At 43.8% G+C, this 18517-nt stretch overlaps 2 protein-coding genes and 1 long non-coding RNA gene across 7 annotated transcripts; 2 read left to right on the top strand and 1 right to left on the bottom strand.

Moving 5' to 3' along the window:
- Positions 1-126: 126 nt before the first annotated feature.
- On the top strand, positions 127-12598 carry whd (carnitine O-palmitoyltransferase whd). 4 transcript variants are annotated; one of them, XM_069043528.1, is made up of 13 exons: positions 127-269; positions 4572-4723; positions 7321-7457; positions 7906-8182; positions 8243-8763; positions 9631-9835; positions 9889-9996; positions 10053-10078; positions 10776-10841; positions 11009-11071; positions 11291-11723; positions 11775-12086; positions 12140-12598. In XM_069043528.1, exons 2-13 carry the CDS (start codon positions 4583-4585, stop codon positions 12230-12232), a joined length of 2382 nt encoding a protein of 793 aa, XP_068899629.1. In that variant the 5' UTR covers positions 127-269; positions 4572-4582; the 3' UTR covers positions 12233-12598. The 4 variants fall into 4 exon arrangements, with proteins under 4 accessions (XP_068899629.1, XP_068899638.1, XP_068899632.1 ...); XM_069043529.1 differs by lacking the exon at positions 127-269 and adding an exon at positions 639-780; XM_069043537.1 differs by lacking the exon at positions 10776-10841.
- On the bottom strand, positions 12367-17887 carry LOC138127745 (uncharacterized). Its single transcript, XR_011158371.1, has 3 exons — positions 16322-17887; positions 16208-16261; positions 12367-13367 (listed from the first exon to the last, which is right to left on the bottom strand). It is a non-coding gene; the product is annotated as an uncharacterized lncRNA (long non-coding RNA).
- Afg3l2 (AFG3 like matrix AAA peptidase subunit 2) lies at positions 13347-16206 on the top strand. Of its 2 annotated transcripts, none has more exons than XM_069043545.1 (6): positions 13347-13532; positions 13598-13866; positions 13914-14151; positions 14202-14506; positions 14557-14675; positions 14758-16206. In XM_069043545.1, exons 1-6 carry the CDS (start codon positions 13455-13457, stop codon positions 16092-16094), a joined length of 2346 nt encoding a protein of 781 aa, XP_068899646.1. In that variant the 5' UTR covers positions 13347-13454; the 3' UTR covers positions 16095-16206. The 2 variants fall into 2 exon arrangements, with proteins under 2 accessions (XP_068899646.1, XP_068899640.1); XM_069043539.1 differs by having other exon boundaries at positions 13347-13541.
- Positions 17888-18517: the final 630 nt, after the last annotated feature.

The following is an 18517-nucleotide window of genomic DNA, read 5'->3' as shown; positions in this document are numbered from 1 at the left end:
AACTGTAAAGTGTAAACTGACAGTTCAAGGCTCCTCCGCAACCGCCAACGAGCAAACTGCACTTGCTCCGTCAAATTCGCACTGGCATTCGGTGTTTGCAGTTCGCAGTGAGTCGCAGGCTTTGAAACAGTTCGAGTGCAGCGAATTTTCCTGAATCGAATCTTCCGGTTGTGCCCTTCGAGTCGCCCCCGACCAAGATGTTCTGCTAGGAATCGCCGAATTCCACGCTCGTGCAGTCGCCTAACGGGAAGTCTTCGTTTTCGTAGACGGTAAGTGCTAGGGGCCAGCGCCGTCGGCCAGGCCAGACCGCTCGAGTACCGTTTTGTTTGTAGACGTCGACAAGAGTCCCTCGAAGAGCGCCCGACAAGTTACAAAGCGACCGTGTTTCTGGGGCGTCAAATTTGGGTCACGGGTTTAAAATAAGCCTATTCTAATTGAATTGTTGGTGGAAGCGAGACCATATGACTGCCACACAATCGCGTCTTGATTTACGAGAATTTAAACAAACAACGCAGTCCTCGATTGATAAAAACGGCGCGAATAGTAAACAGTCGGCGATAAAAGGCCGACCTAGGGCTGACCAATCGGGACACTCCAATTCCGCACTCCCACAAAAACCTCTGACGTTTATCGCCGCTAATCTCACCAATTTGGAAATAAAAATAAAGGAGAGCGTCTTCGCAAGCAGAGCTGTTAGGTAACGCGTCCCGACGAACCGATTTACCAAATTTTATTCATTTTTCTTGTGCGAAACTCGTTTCCCTTCCGGCCCAGATTTCGGTAAGTTGACACAAATCTGTTTTTTTTTTTTTTTGTGAATACCGACCTTTGGACTGTTGCTGTGGACTTTGAACTGTGTATTTATTTGTTGCGTGCTCCCACACCTCGACGTGCTAAATTAAATTTGTTCGCCACCGAAAACTGTTCCGGCGTAAATCTTGCAAACTTCTTGGACGAAAGTCGAGTTTGGGGTGCCGCAAAGGTCGAATTTTTCGTCTTCTCCATAACCAGTTTGTCCGATTGACGTCAACACTCTTGTTGTTGTTGCTGCTGCTGCATTGTCTGCGTCGGAGTTGGCAAAAGGAGAGTCCGGTGCGCTCCTTCGGTTTACGACAAGAAAGTCGCTTCAGCAGACGAGCTTTCACAAGTTTCGCCGACACGTGTTTCGGTTTTATCCGGGTTAGACGGTTGGTCTTTAATTCGCCCCTCGAATTGCATCACGCAAGACGAGAGGAATCGTAGAATCTCGACAGACGAGCGAGCGATTTGCTTTGCATTTTGCCCCAGCGCTATCTGTCCCTGATAGTGTTTGCGTTGTTTTTGACTGGATCAAAGGTCGATCATTACGTGTGAATCATAATAATGATCCATTTTAGGAGCCCACGTGTGTCCACATTTACTTTTCGATTATCCGATTTCAATCTGTCGATATAATTTTAGATCGACAGAACGATTCATTTAATTTGATCCTCCGCAGCTGTACTTGGGGTGGGTTCCAGTCGTTCAGTCTGCGGTCCGCTCCATGGACCGGCCCAACTTTTACATGTTCTCGAGTAGGAGCGAAAAGGCTCTTAATTATTATAAACAAACTGGAAACAAATCTATTCGTATTTGAATTGTCGAGTAGGAAAGCAATTTGGTCGCTCGATTCGATGTTACACGGTGGGTGAATTTCAATTTTCTTCGATTATTTTTTATAACGGGGCACCCACGATCCATTAAATTTTAATGTAATTGTGATCCCCTCTTCTCAGAGGCGAAAAAAATTGGATCATTGTTAAAGGACGCCGCCCCACGACTCGTTTCATTCAATTGTACAAAAGACATTTTGAAACTCCCTTCCCATTTCGTTTGTCCTTTCAGGTTTTATCACACTTTGTAGATATCCCAAGTGGAGGTGTTAATTATTTTGTGGAAATTATTTTGTTGCGTGGTGCAAGCCGCCGATAAATAAGCGTTTCGATAACACTCCAATTTAAAATTTTAATTGGTGTCCTTGGCTGCGATAGAACAACGATGTCGAGTGATTTTTTTTGTACAAAGTGTAATGAATTATTTCGTATCGGTTCGACTTTGCTAGTCATGTGTTTGGTGTAAACACTTATCTTGCGATTGATTAAATTAAGTAATAAAAACAAAGTACAAACAAAACGTGTGCGGGAGATGATATCGTAAAAAAATGTCACAACAAACACAGACATAATTAAGATCGAGATGGATATCTCAAAACGTGCGGTGTTTTGACAAGTTTTGATTTGGTGTGACCAAATCGTAATTCAAATATTCCTTGTAAATTTTAATCAACATAACTTGAAAACAATGCGTCTACTTTCTACCGTTAAACGACTGTAACAATTACATTTCACTTGGAAACCCAACACTACAATAAATTGCCGCCGATAAGCTAACATTTAATGTCCATTCATTTGGGTAATTGTCGATACAGTTCGGCTTTCACGACGCCGTTAATATCAAGGCGACATAAAACACTACCGCTATAACGACACTTTGTACTTCTGTATTTTTTTAAACAAATACCTACTTCGAATACACCATCAAGGTGAAGAGGAAGCTGTTGCGGAGATCGAACGTGTTTCTGGCCCTGCAAGAGACTTTCCCATTAACAAAATAACCAACGCTTGACTCTGCGACCTTGGGGTTGACGGTAGTTCACCTAAGTAATCGCCTCGAGGAAGTGGAGGCCGTAATTATTGACATACGTAGTTCGTGGGGAATGTCAAGTGCGAACAAAGCTCACACACGAACAGGGTAAATTCCGAGGCGCTGGTTTCAGTCCCAAGTCCCTACAAATGAGAGTTTAACCTACATTATTACAGTGAAACGTTTAAGCGGAAAAAGTCAAGATGTCAACATAACCTTATTTTCTGAGTAGTAACGGTGAAATACACCTTGCAAATGTTGAAATTGTTGTACAACGCGCGAAACGGACAAAACTTTTATTTTTAAGCGATTTCAAAGAAAATTTTGAAATGACAGTCATGAAAAATATTGTTAAGTGCTGCCAACTGTCAAAAATACAACTCGAGACTTGTTATGAATCTCATTAAGTAAAGAATTTCTTCAGCGAGCGATTCGTGCATGATCTCAAAAATGAAAGAAAAAATCACAGACCCAACGTGAATCCTGGCAGGGAGAAATTTTAAATAATTTACAATCAGTGTAGTGTCATATTTTCGCAATGGTTGGCAACATCGATCAACATTTTGAATTTGTTCACGGCCAAAAATTTGTTTGAAGAATTAAAATTGTGAATGGAATATTGTTTATTTGGGACCGGATTGTTAATTAATCGTAAATACACGTTAATTTGATAAGTGGAGTGTGTAGAAGGTACCGATTCCGAACGAGACATTTGTATCTCATCGAGGAAGTGAGGTTATGTTTATGTTGCAGGTTTCCTCATTTTTATTTGGAGTGAAGGAAATCATACTTCAAAATTCTCTTTAATGTTTACATTTAATTACAAATAATATCCCATGATACTAGTTGAAGCAGTAGGGCATACTTTACAGGGTGGATTATATTTTAATTAATTTACGTATTTGAGGGATGGAGATCAAACATTCCACCAAAGAAAGCTGAGATTTGTAGCTTTTATTGTTTATTTTGAACGAAGTTTCCAAACAAAGTCCCCGAACTTTCAAACGTTCCACGACCTACCTTCACGTTTCCAACTCCGGAAAACACAACCTTTCCGAACAATTGTTTCGCATCGACCAGATTGATTTCCTTTCAACAAACGTGTCGCCTACACTCCCAACTCCACACGATTTATTTTCGCATTACGGCGGGACGTTATATTTAGAGGACTGTAAACCCCCCGTCCCGTAGATTTGTCATAACATTTGTCGTTTAATTTTAGCCACCTGAAAGCGTTTCATGCTCGACTGGCGAACGCTTTCCGGGTGTAACGAGCCTGGCCTGAGGTCAATCGGTTCCATTAAAATGTATCAATTGTTTTCGGACACTTATCGCCGAACGCGTCACCACGAGGGTGAACGTTTTGCGGGGTCATCTGATAAATTAGAGTTATTGCCAGAAGCGGTCGGCGTTGTCGTCAGCGGTGCCGATTTTGGCACATGAAGATCTTGTGGTAAATTTTCATAAAATGAGATGAACCGCTGTATTAGAATTTCCTCGCTGTAACGACACCCACATGTCACTGGGTCAAAGGTCGATAGCCTCGCTAAATTCCATCCAGCTCATTTTTGCCTCTGAATTTGACGGCAAAGGTCAAATTCTAGTTTGGTAGACAGCGAGATAACTTCCAGATTGAAAGAGGTGGAATCAAGGTGAAACAAGCGTCAAGGTTAATGCATGGAGGAATTTTTTTCCAAGCGGATAATCCGTCCGATAGGCGTTTGTTATCACTCACTCCAGAACCGATCCAATAATTTATTATTAATATTCAATCCTCCGTAATTTTCCTGGAGTTTGCGCCGCCCCGAGCTTTTAATAAACCAGCTGATAACGTCGTCGTGTTTGCGTTGCGAATGATTTAAGCGTTCACACTAAATCATCGTTTGTTAATTTCGTCGTGGTTGTTGCAGAGTGAGCAAGCATGGCGGAAGCCCATCAAGCCGTCGCCTTCTCGTTTTCCATCACCCACGAGGGCTGGGACGTCAACTTCGACAGGGAAGTCCTCCACCTCGTCTGGCAGTCGGGCATTCGCTCGTGGAAGAAGAGGATCGCCAGATTTCAGGTTGGTCGGAGTGGTCGCCGGTTTTTCCCAACAATTGGGTATTTTTATCGCGGCACTCGACGCTAATTTGGGTGCAAACACGGCGGAAATCGATAAGTCTTGTGTCAACCAGATAAAGGGTTGGGGGGGTGATGGTGCGTGTCCACAAACCGGTTCTTTTTTAAATTTTTTAATCCCGTTTGCGGTTTCTCGCGTCGGTTTTGTTGTTTGTTTTTCGAGTCGTTAATCGAAGAACGATCAATGGAACGGACTGCGACCGTAAAACACACATAAAAATTAAATGGGCTGCAAAATAAATAATGCAACAAGTTAAAAATATGTGGGGGTTTTGGGTCCATTTGATTTTATATGTTATGTGAATGAATTTATGTCATGGTGTAATTGTCGATTACGAATGATGGAAGTGAAAGGAAAAGTGAGTAAATGAATGGAGTAAGACAGGGATGCCCTCAAAGTCCCAGTATTTTTATAGTGTATAATAGCAGTTGTAAAAAAGATTCAGGTTAGGAAGAATAATGAGAAATAATGAATAGTTTGTTGGTAGTTGTTCGTTTATTTCTGAAGAGTTGAAGAACATTAACGTTACAACAAAATGAAAAAAAAGGAAATTTTGCTTTTCCTATAAGAAGACACAGGTTTACAAATAATATAAAAGGTATTAGACGAAATAACAGATCAGTATAAATTTTATGACATTCAAGGAGAAAACTGTCAAGAATGTGTTTGTTTTTTAATTGTTTTTTATTCAAATAAGTCAAAACATCTTTTCATGGAAAAGACAGAAACAAATATTCGTGCAGTAGAGATAAGTGAGCAGATGTAAATAAATAAAAACAATATATTTATGTAATATTTTGTTCATTTCATAACATTGAGAGAAAAAATAATGTGAAAATAAATATTTTTTATTGTTTTCAACTGTCACAAATTCTCATTTTTCTCCTTTGTAAACTGCCTCTTAACTACCCTAAAGCAAAATGAGCAGATAACGAACCGTTGCCCTAGACAACACATTCAACGTCACATTTCTGACAGGTCTTGAAAAATTTGTCAAAACTGTCAAAAGCAAATGCGAAACCATTTTTAAAAGATTTGGAAGCTTCAGGGACGTCGTTTCAAACAATAAAATTTTGTATGCAACTCGTTTCTGTGTAAATTGGGCTTTTCTAATTGCCCTCGAAGCCTTAAAACCCTCGCTACGCTCGTGTTTTAATCTTGTCCCTCGGGCAATTAGAAAAGCCCAATTTACACACAAATTCGTTGTTAATTTGTAATCGAGTTATCCATGAATCCGAAATCGTATGTCGTTACTTGAACAAAAAACACAGCTCAAACACAGGTTAGATCTGGGCATATCAAACGAAAAGACATACGGATTCAGATCCATGGATGACTCGATTACAAATTAATTTGATCGCTCGATATAATTTTTTGAAGATTTAAAATGGTAGTAAAATGTCAAGTGAAAGAATATTCTTTTTCTTAGAAGACAGAAATTTACATGGTCAATATTAATTATTTTAGTAAAGATGTCAGAACTTAAAATCATTATTTAGTACAAGAATTAACTACACGGCCATGATACTTACAGTAAAAAGCTAAGGTAAACAAACATACATATATAAATAAACAGACAATCGAAACAAGTAAATTACATTAGAAAACGACGAAAAGTTCGTACATGACAAATAAAATGCTTTGGTAATTTACATTTGTTTTTTCAAAGTAACTTTATATTAGGTATTATACTCGTATAAGTTTTATAAGAAGAGTATTGGCGCGTGTTTGGTGCACGACGAGCGAAGCGAGGAGTGCTGCAAAGAAGCAAGTTCGACAATACCTCTTATTAAGCGCATGTAATATGCTATTTTTTATATTTTGGATCTTTAGAGCCGTTTTAAAATCGAAAGTAAGAATTTTATAATTCTGTGGAATTTTATGATGGTTGGCAAAAAACGATTGAAACTTGGGATGTTCGCGCATATTGGCTGACGCTGCCAGAATCCTCTAGACTTTGCAGGATTCTGGCAGTACCAACATGATAACCGTAATTTGTACAATCCCTATTATAGAACTGCTTTCAGCAATTGTAATACTGTTTTTGGTTTCATAATGGAGCTATTGTGAACGCAAAATATTAAAAAAACTAATAGGGTCTCAGTTTTTCTCACATTACGCCAACTCATTAGAATAATAAAAAAACTTACTCGCAACACAATAAATGATATGAACTTAAAAAAAAGTTATCAGTATTTTTTTTTTAACTTATTAATTAAATTTTACGATTGCACCCAATGTCGAAGGCGAGTCATTTCAATTTTCATAACATCGTCATCTAATTACATAAATTTCCGTCGTTGTTACGCACACATTTATCATTGTTGTGCAAACATCATAAATTAAACGAAACAGGAAAATATTTACTCCCATTGTTTCTAGCTTCTAAATTTGCATTGCAGTCCAACCCGACCGTTTGTCTTTCCAAATCGACAAACTCGTGTCAAGTATTTATTTTTAGTTGTGCACTTTGACACAGACTTTTTAAATTTTCACTCTCGAACCTGCGGTGCGATTCTAATCGATTTTTTCGTTTTCAGAATAGTATTCACAACGGGGTATATCCCGGCCACCTCTGGAGCTTATGGCTGATATTTTCCGTTGTTTCGGCTGTGCATTTTCTGGGCAACGCAGTCCCCTTCGATCTTGCTGCCAAGATACTTTATTTATTAAACGAGTAAGATTTTTTATCCCGCATTCGAGTTGTTTCCAGCCCATTTTAATAACAATGATTTTGATGAATTATTCAAGTTTGTTAAAATTGGTCCGGCTTGAGAAACTACCAAATGAACGAGGAGTTTAGAAGGAGCGAATTCTTGACCAAAACGGAATTGTCTTGTCGTGGACTTGCGGTTCGTTAAAGGTGTCACTAGTTGTTTAATTCGGGGGAAATAACCTGCGAAAGGAAACAATCAAAAGGTGCAGGTCACGACACGAAACGATTCTAGTTTTTTCAGTGTAAATAAATGTGTCGTCATTCCAGGCTGAACCGTGGACTTTGACGCTGTCAGTTTCGTTCAAAGTCCAAGAGGTGCAACCTTGCCTCTCCGAAATTTCCACTCGTTCTCGACTTCTTGTTCATCTTTGCGATAATTTTTTGGATTGATTTTTCGTTTTGTCCGCAGGACATCGATGCGATGGCAGTTTGCGGCTTGTTTTTTAACCGCCCTGCTCTATTGGTTAACCATAATATTCACCCTTAGATACACATTAAAATTTTTACTAATGTACAAGGGTTGGATGTATGAATCGAGAGGTAAAGGCAGTAAAACATCTTTACCGACGAAAATGTGGTTTATATGTGTTAGAATTTTTAGCGGCTGGAACAGGCCAAAACTTTACAGTTTCCAAGGCTCGCTTCCTAGATTACCTCTGCCGAGCTTGCACGACACCATGACCAGGGTGAGTAGAGCCGTGCCGAGCCTGGCGGGCGCGTCCGCTACTGTCCGATCTCGTTTCCAGTACTTGAGGAGCGTCAGACCGCTCCTCGACGACGCCAATTACGAGCGCATGCAACAGCTCGCTTCCGAGTTCGAGAACGGCATCGGCAAGAAGCTCCAGAGATACCTCTGGCTCAAGTCGTGGTGGTCCACCAACTACGTCTCGGATTGGTGGGAGGAGTACGTCTACTTGAGGGGTCGCTCTCCGCTCATGATCAACTCCAATTTCTACGGGATCGACGCCCTCTTCATGCAGCCCACCCTCAGCCAGGCGGCGAGGGCCGCCTCCGCCATCAACTCGTGCCTGGTGCTGAGGAGGCTGGTCGAGAGACAGGAGCTGGAACCGATCATGATCCAGGGGGTGGTGCCGCTCTGTTCGTGGCAGTACGAGAGGATATTCAACACGACGAGGATACCGGGGATGGAGACGGACAAGATCGTGCACTTGCACGATTCGAACCACATCGTCGTCTACCACAAGGGGAAGTACTTCAAGGTCATCATCTACAGGGGCAGGATACTCAGGCCGTGCGAGATCCAAATGTGAGTTTAAAAATAGTGCGATGACATTTGCAAATTAACAAAACGTACACGAGAGTGGATTTTGGAGTACGCTACGTTGCCCGAACGTTTTGTTTTGTGAATCCGTAAAGGAAACTCGGCGAAATGAAATGGACATAACCTCACTTTTCTGATGAGGCAAATTTTTCATTGCGACATTTAAAATCTTTAAAATAGTCAGTTTGGGAAGTCTCACTTACCTAATCAAAACACATTAATTAGTAATCATTATTAATTTGACCCTAGAGTCTAGACGAACAGTATTAATCACAATTTTAATTAAAGATGAATAATTTTTTGAATGTCAAAATATTCAAATGTTTCACGATGCTGTCAATCGTAAAAAAAATGGACACTGTTTATGATGTTAATCACGAGTTGGTTTGTTTAAGTCGAGCTAGGTCCCGTCAGGTTTAATAATCTGCGGCGTTTTAAATTTTGAACGCGAAGTCACAACAAAACGTTGAAGGATTTCATTCGGAATTTTTTTAGTAAAAAAGCTAGGGTCGTGGTGTGTTACAGTTGGCAGCACTTGGCGACACATGCCCGTGACTGTCATTGTTTCGAATTTTGATTGAGATGTGTGAAAAGATAAATTTTATTTCTGCTTGGTCGATTATCAGTGAGTCGATAAAAACACCGTGGACTTGTTACTACATAATATGCTTTAAATGCATCAATTATGTTTTATATTACAAAAAGTAATTGCGCGACGCGATTACAATATTAACGACGCGGTTTTTGATCCAATAAATGTTAACGACTCGAGCATTATTTTATATTCAAAATTTACTTTTGTTATTTGCATATATTGTGCAACAGAACTTTCTTAAAACTGATTTGTTTCAGTCAAATCCAACAAATCTTGGAGGACAAAACGGAGCCTCTGCCGGGCGAGGAACGTCTGGCGGCCCTGACTGCCGGCGAGAGGACCCACTGGGCCAACGTCAGACGCATGTTCTTCAGCAAGGGCATCAACAAGACTTCTTTGGACGTCATAGAGAAAGCCGCTTTCGTCGTGGTCTTGGACGACTTCCCTTACGAATTCGATATGGTGTGGTATCCGTCTCGATCGTTAGACAGTCCCGTTGACAGTTTTGGTTTCAGCAAAAGCCCGATAAACTGGATAACTACGGCAAGATTCTGCTCCACGGCACCGGTTACAATCGATGGTTCGACAAGTCGTTCACGTTGTGCATTGCGAACAATGGACGGGTGCGTTGCTCGGAGTTTTTCTTTTTCGTTTTTGTGATTTTTCGTTTTTGTTGTAGATCGGCTTCAATGCGGAACACTCGTGGTGAGTTGATTGGTTTTTCATCGGTTCAGTTTTTCATTCAGCTGACCTTTAACGTGAACAAAAAAGTAATATTTATCGCCGCTGAATAAAGCACCGACGTGACTTTTGACACTGTTACAAGACACGACAGTTTTATGTTGTGCGATTTTATTCTGACACACAGATTTCGTAAATGTACTTGAGCACTTCTCACGAATAAGCGCGTTACAGAAAACGGACAATTGGAGAGTCCTTTGTTTATGCAAAATTAAAAGAAACGTCTTTTACAGGAGCTGAAATTGCTCGAATGGTTTTTGGATGTTGGCGAAGTGATGATTTTGCGGGTCGGGTACGTCGTACAAATTCGATTAGCTCAAAAAATGTGAAAAATTTCAATTTTTATCGGCGAGTTTTTTCAGGTTATGAGAAACGTCAGTCACGAAAAAACTGAAATGTAGAGAAGTGCAGAACCTTGTGTTTATGACCGAGAAAATGATTATTTAAGTTCGCTATCAATAGAATTTCGTTTTTTTAATTACTTTCGCCGAAATGAACCAAAAGAAATGCGAGGAGGCTGTCAAGTTGGCATCACTGTCACGTTGACAGCTGAGAATATAATTTGTTGTTTGCAATGAATAAAGAACATTTTGGGATTGTGTCTTTATTTACTTTGTGTGTCAACTTTTTCAATTCATCGTGTGCCATTGTCGTTTTGTAGGGCTGACGCAGCTGTGACTTCTCACGTGTGGGAGTGGGTGATAACGACCCAGATCCTCGAGAATCGGTAATAAACAGAGTCAACATGTAAATAATTTTTAGATGAATGGAGCCCGCTGCTGTGTCCCACTTCATCATTTTTACTTAGTTCTGTCTCTTTCCGCGTGTACCTACGCTTTTCTACGTTAGTGGGTGTGGACCTAACTTTGTTTCTTTGTTTCCGCCTGACCCTAGGGCTGACGCAGCCGTTGTTGTTCATTTATGGGAGCATCTGTTTCTTGAGGAGCGTACTGAACGGTAATTTGATTCTCAATACACGACACTTACCACATTCCAGCCGCACTAACTCTTGCATGACTGCTTTTGAATGCCTGTCCTAGCTTAGCGTGGACGTTTTTTGGTCGTCTTAACCAACCCAATGACGTCACGTCAGCTGTCATGTGTGAACTTGGGAGTGCACGTTTGTAGTTTTGCCAAGCTGAAAAGTGACGATGCTGATTGTCCCTGCGTGTGTAGATACGATGAGAACGGCAACACCATTGGCAAGCCTGAAATCGTCCCGCCAGCCCCGATCCGCCTCAACTGGGACATCAAATCCGAGTGCCAGGAGGCCATCGAGAAGAGCATGAAGGTGGTGACGAGTCTGATCGACGACATCGACTTGCGTATCTACGTCCACGACAACTACGGCAAGGGTTTCATCAAGCGGTGCAAGCTCAGCCCCGACGCCTACCTCCAGATGGCGCTCCAGCTGGCGTATTACAGGGACGCCGGTAGGTTCAGCCTGACCTACGAGGCCAGCATGACCAGGTTGTTCAGAGAGGGACGCACGGAGACGGTGCGTCCTTGCACCATAGAATCCTCCAGGTGGGTGAAAGCCATGGACGACAGCAGCACCACCACCGAAGAGCGAGTGGAGCTGTTGAAACAGGCGTGTCACAGACACCAGGTAGGCGACGGTCGAGGCGCCGACTCGGAGACTACAACGTGCTTGATTTAGATGGGCTACCAGGACGCCATGTGCGGCAAGGGCATCGACCGCCACCTCTTCTGCCTCTACGTGGTGTCGAAGTACCTGGAAGTGGATTCGCCCTTCCTCCAGAAGGTGCTCAGCGAGCCGTGGCGGCTGTCCACGTCGCAGACGCCGCACGGCCAGACGGGCCGGATGGATCTCAGCAAGTTCCCCAAGTGCATATCCGCCGGGGGCGGCTTCGGTCCGGTGGCCGACGACGGGTACGGCGTCTCGTACATCATTGCCGGCGAGGACATGCTCTTCTTCCACATATCCAACAAGAGGTGCAGCACCAAAACGGTACGGCATCGTGCGGGATTACCGAGAACATTTTTGTGACGTTTGTTTTGCAGGACTGCCACCGGTTCGCCAAGGAAATAGAAAAGGCGCTGGCGGACATGAAGGCGCTCTACATAGACTATCAATCTCACAACGGCAGCAAGTAAACTTCTTTAGGATTTTTTGGGATCTAATTTAAGACAATCTCCAAGGTGGTATTCGGTTTTTAGGTTAAGAAACTTAAGTTATTGTCGATTTGGCGCCATTTTGCACAAGACACCTGGTTGTTGAAATTTCGCTGTTTATTGTTTTTTATTTTTTGAACAATTGTTTAAAATTTTGTAATATTGTTGTTAATATTGCTAATGTGTGAGTATTACGTGTACTATTACTATTGTTTAGTTATATGCAAGGATCAATGCAATACTTGACTTTTTAAACCAATTGATTTGTTTTTTACTTGTAAAGATATAGACATCTAATTAACTTGTACCTACATTTTTATTAAATCATTAAATAATGTTTGATAGCAACGATCTTTCAATTATGACCCAAATCCCCATCAGAATGGCCACTTTAGCATGGTAAAGAGGGGTCGTGCAGATGTGACAACACAAATTTTGGATGTACCGCTAGCTTCGCAGCGTTAGACAGATTTCCACTACCGCCAGTCGCGCCACCTATCGGCGAAACTAGTCTCACTCATGTTATCAAGCTTGCGGCACATTCAACTAAGCCACCAACATCTACTACGATGGTACAATAATTTATAATGCTCCTGTATTATACTCCATTATTTTCTTGGTGAGTGGTCTTTGGGAAATTTTCAGCGGTCAAGTTGAATTTAGGGATTTTTCTCATGCAAAAGTGCGTTGGTATTTGTTAAAAAATATTCAAATATTACAATAATGTATTTCTTCAAATTTTATACAGATCTGATCCTTACAATTTTTGGCCCTTCCAATATTATCTTTTTTTGCAGTCTGAGTAATTATTACTTCGTGTCAATAAACAGGAATGTCCAAGCGGCCCTTGATATAATCACTGTTCCTTTGGTTTTTTGATACTCTTCTGCCTCTGTTCTGATGTGTGCACTGTCCAGTCGAATATTCTGGGTAAAAAATACGACGGCGTTTTTCTAGGAGTTTGAAGATTACTGATTTTTCAGATTCAGATAACTCAATTATATTTTTGAAAGTTGGCTCAATTTGGAAAAAATCGTGACGTCGTAGTAGATTTGATGTCTGTTACGCCAAACGAACAAACTTTTGCCCAGCACCGGCTGCGAATCGCGTTACCAACCTAAATTCACAAATCATCTTGTCAAATAAAATTTAAGTGTGAGGTTAGTTATGTGATATAAATAATTTCCATTCCCATCAAATTGCTATGGCATATCGTCTCATTAGTAGCACCAGAAAATTAGAAAAATTGCTATTCAGAAACCTAAGACAATGCAACCATAACGTAAGCAAAGTATGACGAAATGGGTACATAACCTGCGCAACCTCTTGTCACCGCCGCATTTGCAGAATAATTCAACGTTTCGAACCGTACTGAACCAGTGGAGAGTCTTTTGCGAGAAGCCCCCCAAAGGGTTCGAGAAGTACTTCGAACCGGGCTCCAAACAGAAAGGAAAAGACGCGAAAACCGAACCCCAGAAGGAGGCCAAAGAAACTAAAGGGAAGGATGCCAAGCAGGAGCAACCGAAGCCGCCCCCGAAATCGACCACGACCCCGCCCGGCGGTTCGAAATCGTACGACCAGTGGTCGTTTGGGCTATTTGGCGGAACCGGAAGGGGGTAAGTCCCAGATGTTGTACTTTTTTTTGTACCAATTTGAATCGTAGCGGGAGCGGCGGCAAGCCGTTTGGCGATGGCGACCGAGACAAGTGGTACATATTGGGCGCTGGCGCCGCCATTGCGTTCCTGGCCACAGTGACCCTGTGGGAGATGGGGTACAAGGAAATCGGGTGGAAAGAGTTTGTACATAGTTATTTAGCGCGAGGAATCGTCGAAAAATTAGAAGTTGTCAATAAGAAATGGGTGCGAGTCAGACTCTTACCCGGCAATACCATCGACGGTGCCGTAAGTGTCTTGTGTGGACCATTGGGACGCATCTCACTCACCTTTTGCAGAATTTCGTGTGGTTCAACATCGGCAGCGTCGATTCCTTCGAACGAAACTTGGAAAACGCCCAAATCGAGATGAACATCGAGCCTCCGAACTTCCTCCCGGTGATCTACAAGACTGAAGTGGAAGCCGCCAGTCTGTCGGGCATCCTCCCCACTCTCCTGGTGATCGGGTTTCTGATCTACATGATGAGACGATCTGCCGAGATGATGGGCGGCAAGAAAGGACGCCGCGGGGGCGGCCTCTTCGGCGGCGTCATGGAAAGCACCGCCAAACTGATCAACTCCAACGATATCGGGGTCAGATTCAAGTCGGTGTCGTTGCCGTCACACGGTCCGGTTTCTATCGAGTTTTTTGCAGGGACGTGGCCGGCTGCGAAGAGGCCAAAATCGAAATAATGGAATTCGTCAACTTTTTGAAGAATCCTCAGCAGTACATTGACCTTGGGGCGAAGATCCCGAAAGGCGCCATGCTCACAGGTGAGTCAGAGATCGACCGACAGGTGGCGGGCGGTGTGGCGCCAAATTCGAATTGTCGGGATTGTTTGTTGTTGTTGGCCAGGTCCTCCTGGCACCGGAAAGACTCTTTTGGCGAAGGCGACCGCCGGCGAAGCCAACGTCCCCTTCATAACAGTCTCTGGGTCAGAGTTCTTGGAGATGTTCGTGGGAGTGGGCCCCTCCAGGGTGCGAGACTTGTTCTCGATGGCTCGCAAGCACGCCCCCTGCATTCTTTTCATAGATGAGATCGACGCGGTGGGGCGGAAACGCGGGGGCCGCAGCTTCGGGGGCCACTCCGAGCAGGAGAACACACTGAATCAGCTCCTGGTGGAGATGGACGGCTTCAACACCACGACCAACGTGGTGGTCTTGGCCGCCACCAACAGGATAGACATCCTCGACAAGGCCTTGTTGAGGCCGGGCCGCTTCGACCGGCAGATCTTCGTCCCCGCCCCCGACATCAAGGGGCGCGCCAGCATCTTCCGGGTCCACCTGGGCCCCCTGAAGACCACTCTGGACAAGAACGACCTCGGCAGGAAGATGGCGGCCTTGACGCCGGGATTCACCGGCGCCGACATCGCCAACGTGTGCAACGAGGCGGCGCTGATCGCCGCGCGGGACCTGAACGACTCGATCAACATGAAGCACTTCGAGCAGGCGATCGAGCGCGTGGTCGCGGGCATGGAGAAAAAAACGAACGTGCTGTCCCCAGAAGAGAAGAAGACGGTCGCGTACCACGAGGCGGGGCACGCAGTCGCCGGCTGGTTCCTCCAGTACGCGGACCCGCTGCTCAAGGTGTCGATCATCCCGCGAGGCAAGGGCCTGGGCTACGCTCAGTACCTCCCCAAAGACCAGTACTTGTACACGAAAGAGCAGCTCTTCGACCGGATGTGCATGACGCTCGGGGGCCGAGTCTCGGAGGAGCTGTTCTTCAACAGGATCACGACGGGGGCCCAGGACGACCTGAAGAAGGTCACCCAGAGCGCCTACGCCCAAGTGGTGCACTACGGCATGAACGATAAAGTCGGAAACGTCAGCTTCGACATGCCCCGCGAGGGGGAGATGATGCTGGAGAAGCCGTACTCGGAGAGCACGGCCCAGATGATCGACGTCGAAGTCAGGAATCTGATCGACCAGGCGCACAAGAGGACCACCTCCTTGTTGACCGAGCACAAGGACAAAGTGGCCGTCGTGGCAGAGAGGTTGCTGAAGCAGGAGATCATCAGCAGAGACGACATGATCGAGCTGCTGGGCAAGAGGCCGTTCCCCGAAAAGTCCACGTACGAGGAGTTCGTGGAGGGGACGGGATCGCTGGAGGAGGACACGACGCTGCCAGAAGGCTTGAAGGAGTGGAACAGGGAGAAAACCACCGAGCCGCAGCCGCAGAAGTCGCAAGCGTAAATTTTGCTTTGTTTGTGTAGTTGTCGGTTTTAATTTGCGACGAGGACTATTTTTTCCTAAGTTAACTCAGTTGCCAATGGAAATAAATTTAATAAAATAAATTTAATACGTACCACGACTGTTTGTTTGGGGCCCTCGTCCACACTCGATGGGATTTAATTGCATACCTGTTGAATATTCACCATTAAAATGTCTTAAATCAACAGGTGTATGTAATAATACTCCACCTTGTAGAATAAACTTGATCAATAGAGGGGGTGTCAAATGGGATTAATGATTTGTGACCTCCGACTTTCGCGTAGGTGGGGGACGTAAAAGCAGCTTTGCTTCGCATGAAGAACCACCGATGTCGTCAGAAGTGATCAATCGAGAGGTTCAATTTTATCGATGTTGCATTTCGTGGAAAAATCAAGAAAAGCGTACTTTTTGTAGGTTAGGTGGCAATTTCCATAAAAGTCGGAATCCCGAAATGTGGGGCCAATTCACGACGTAGCTTTTTCTAGTCGCGCAAGTCGATTCGTTTCTTTTGAGATAATTTTGTAATAAGAGCGACCAAGATCGACGCTTGGAGGACGTACAGTTTTTATGGTTATTAAAATTTGACGTGAGGAAGAACTGTCAAGTAGTCAATTGTTTGTGAACGGAAGAACTGTCAAAGAATCGTCGGTGGAGGAGCTGGAGGAAATGGGCGAACAGTTCGATCCTTCTCCCCTCGTTCGGCGTAATTTCTCATTAGCGGAGTCAAGTCGTGGCGGCGTGTGGGAGTAGAGCTAGTGGTAAATCCATCACGAAGGATCACGCAGGTCATCTGATAGAGGTTGGCACGCGCGTTATCCAGATAGCAGCAGTGATTTACAATGCCGTATTTCTCCGCAAGTCCATCACGTACCGGGGCCTCCCACACCCCGACCCCAACGAGCCCCCAGCCAATTTCCCGGAGCTACCTGTGGCGGCTCGCACGTACGGAAACGCGCCGATGCGTCGACGATTTCTGTTTTGCTCCTTCGTCCTCCGACTCGTCTTTGCGTCGACCAAAAACGAATGGAGCTTTTGATTTTGCGCCGCAATTACGCCCTCGTTACGCGGATAATCAGTTTGGATCGGTTCGGGGGCGGTAATAAATATCGCCGTCACATTTTAATTGAATCCTGCGGACCGTGAGATAGTGTTCGCGTTGAGTTATTAATAAAAAACCAATTATATTTCGGACAAACCAATCTAAGCATTGATCTATGCAATTCGAATCTGCATCGAAATGAATGCGCCGGCTTATTACGTTCGGTAATAGATAATGCGCTCGGTTAATTTCAATGGATATGGTGCATGATGCATGTCTCTGTGTCAAACGCGGAGTTTAATCACTTATCTGGCGGGACATAAATTTTACAGTATCTATAGAGCGACTTGAAAGTGGCATCCAGAGAGGGAATGACAATCACACACAAATGGAAACGCATAATTTATGCGGATAAGTGGGAGCGGAGCTTAATTGGCGAATACGATCGCACAAAAGGAGGACCCACGCAGGAAACCACCAAGTTGCGCAAAGCTTCCGCCATAGGAATTTCAGTTTGACTATTTCTTAACTTCCTACACTGTAAAATAAGTCTTCAACGCTTGCACCACAATTCCTGCTTCCTGCCTGCCGTTCCTGTTCTATTTGGAAGCGCATTTGCGCTCTCCAGACGCTAATCAAGGAATCAGATGTCTCTTTAGGGAACGAGAAAATTTAATCACAAACTCACAACTCAATCTCACTCGCAACGATTTTTCTCTAAATAAACGCAGACCGAACCAGATCTAAATTTCATATTCCTTGTAACGATCACATCTCAATCTCACTCGTGAGTTGTTGCATTTAAATTAGATCTCCAGATCTAAACTAAAAATTACCAACATTTTTCCAATCTTCCGACAAATATGGGGAATGTGAGATCACCAACTCATCACATCTCTACATCACTTATGGCATTTGCGCTTTCCAGAAGGTAATGAAGAATCAGATGTCTCTTTATGGAAGGAAAAAAATTAATCACAACCTCACCAGTCAATTTCACTCTCAAGAGTCCAAATCTAAACAAAAATCTAGCAATATTTTTTCAATCTTCCGACAAGGATGGAGAATGAGGGAGGAGTTTGAGATATCACAAACTCATCACATCTCTACATCACTATCTCATGCGCTATTAAATTGTTGCGCCGTTCGCGCGCCGCCCCCGTGTCAGCGTGCAACAACTGGCGCTTCGTTGTTTGTTTTTTCGTCTCGTCCGATAATGGCGGCGAACGTGGAGCACAAAGCAAGCTAGTTAGTGGCAGCCAGCAGCTGGGTAATTTAATTTGGACCCTGAAAGTTTCGCATGATTACGTTTACAGGTGCTATTGATCTGGTCGTTATGTGCGAGCCTGGCCCCAGGTTAGCCGGT

The sequence above is a fragment of the Tenebrio molitor genome, chromosome 1, assembly GCF_963966145.1.
Source record: "Tenebrio molitor chromosome 1, icTenMoli1.1, whole genome shotgun sequence".
NCBI lineage: Eukaryota > Metazoa > Arthropoda > Insecta > Coleoptera > Tenebrionidae > Tenebrio > Tenebrio molitor.
The sequence above is the reverse complement of the archived record's forward strand: the minus strand, read 5'-3'. Positions and strand labels throughout refer to the sequence as shown.

Bases quoted from the DNA above. Each gene is read 5' to 3' on its own strand.
- Afg3l2 (XM_069043539.1), top strand. From the start codon at position 13,455: ATGGCATATCGTCTCATTAGTAGCACCAGAAAATTAGAAAAATTGCTA. The intron at 14,507-14,556 runs GTCGGTGTCGTT...AGTTTTTTGCAG, and splicing joins GATATCGGGGTCAGATTCAA to GGACGTGGCCGGCTGCGAAG. The intron at 14,676-14,757 runs GTGAGTCAGAGA...GTTGTTGGCCAG, and splicing joins GAAAGGCGCCATGCTCACAG to GTCCTCCTGGCACCGGAAAG.
- whd (XM_069043528.1), top strand. From the start codon at position 4,583: ATGGCGGAAGCCCATCAAGCCGTCGCCTTCTCGTTTTCCATCACCCAC. The intron at 11,072-11,290 runs GTAATTTGATTC...CTGCGTGTGTAG, and splicing joins CTTGAGGAGCGTACTGAACG to ATACGATGAGAACGGCAACA. The intron at 11,724-11,774 runs GTAGGCGACGGT...TGCTTGATTTAG, and splicing joins AGGCGTGTCACAGACACCAG to ATGGGCTACCAGGACGCCAT.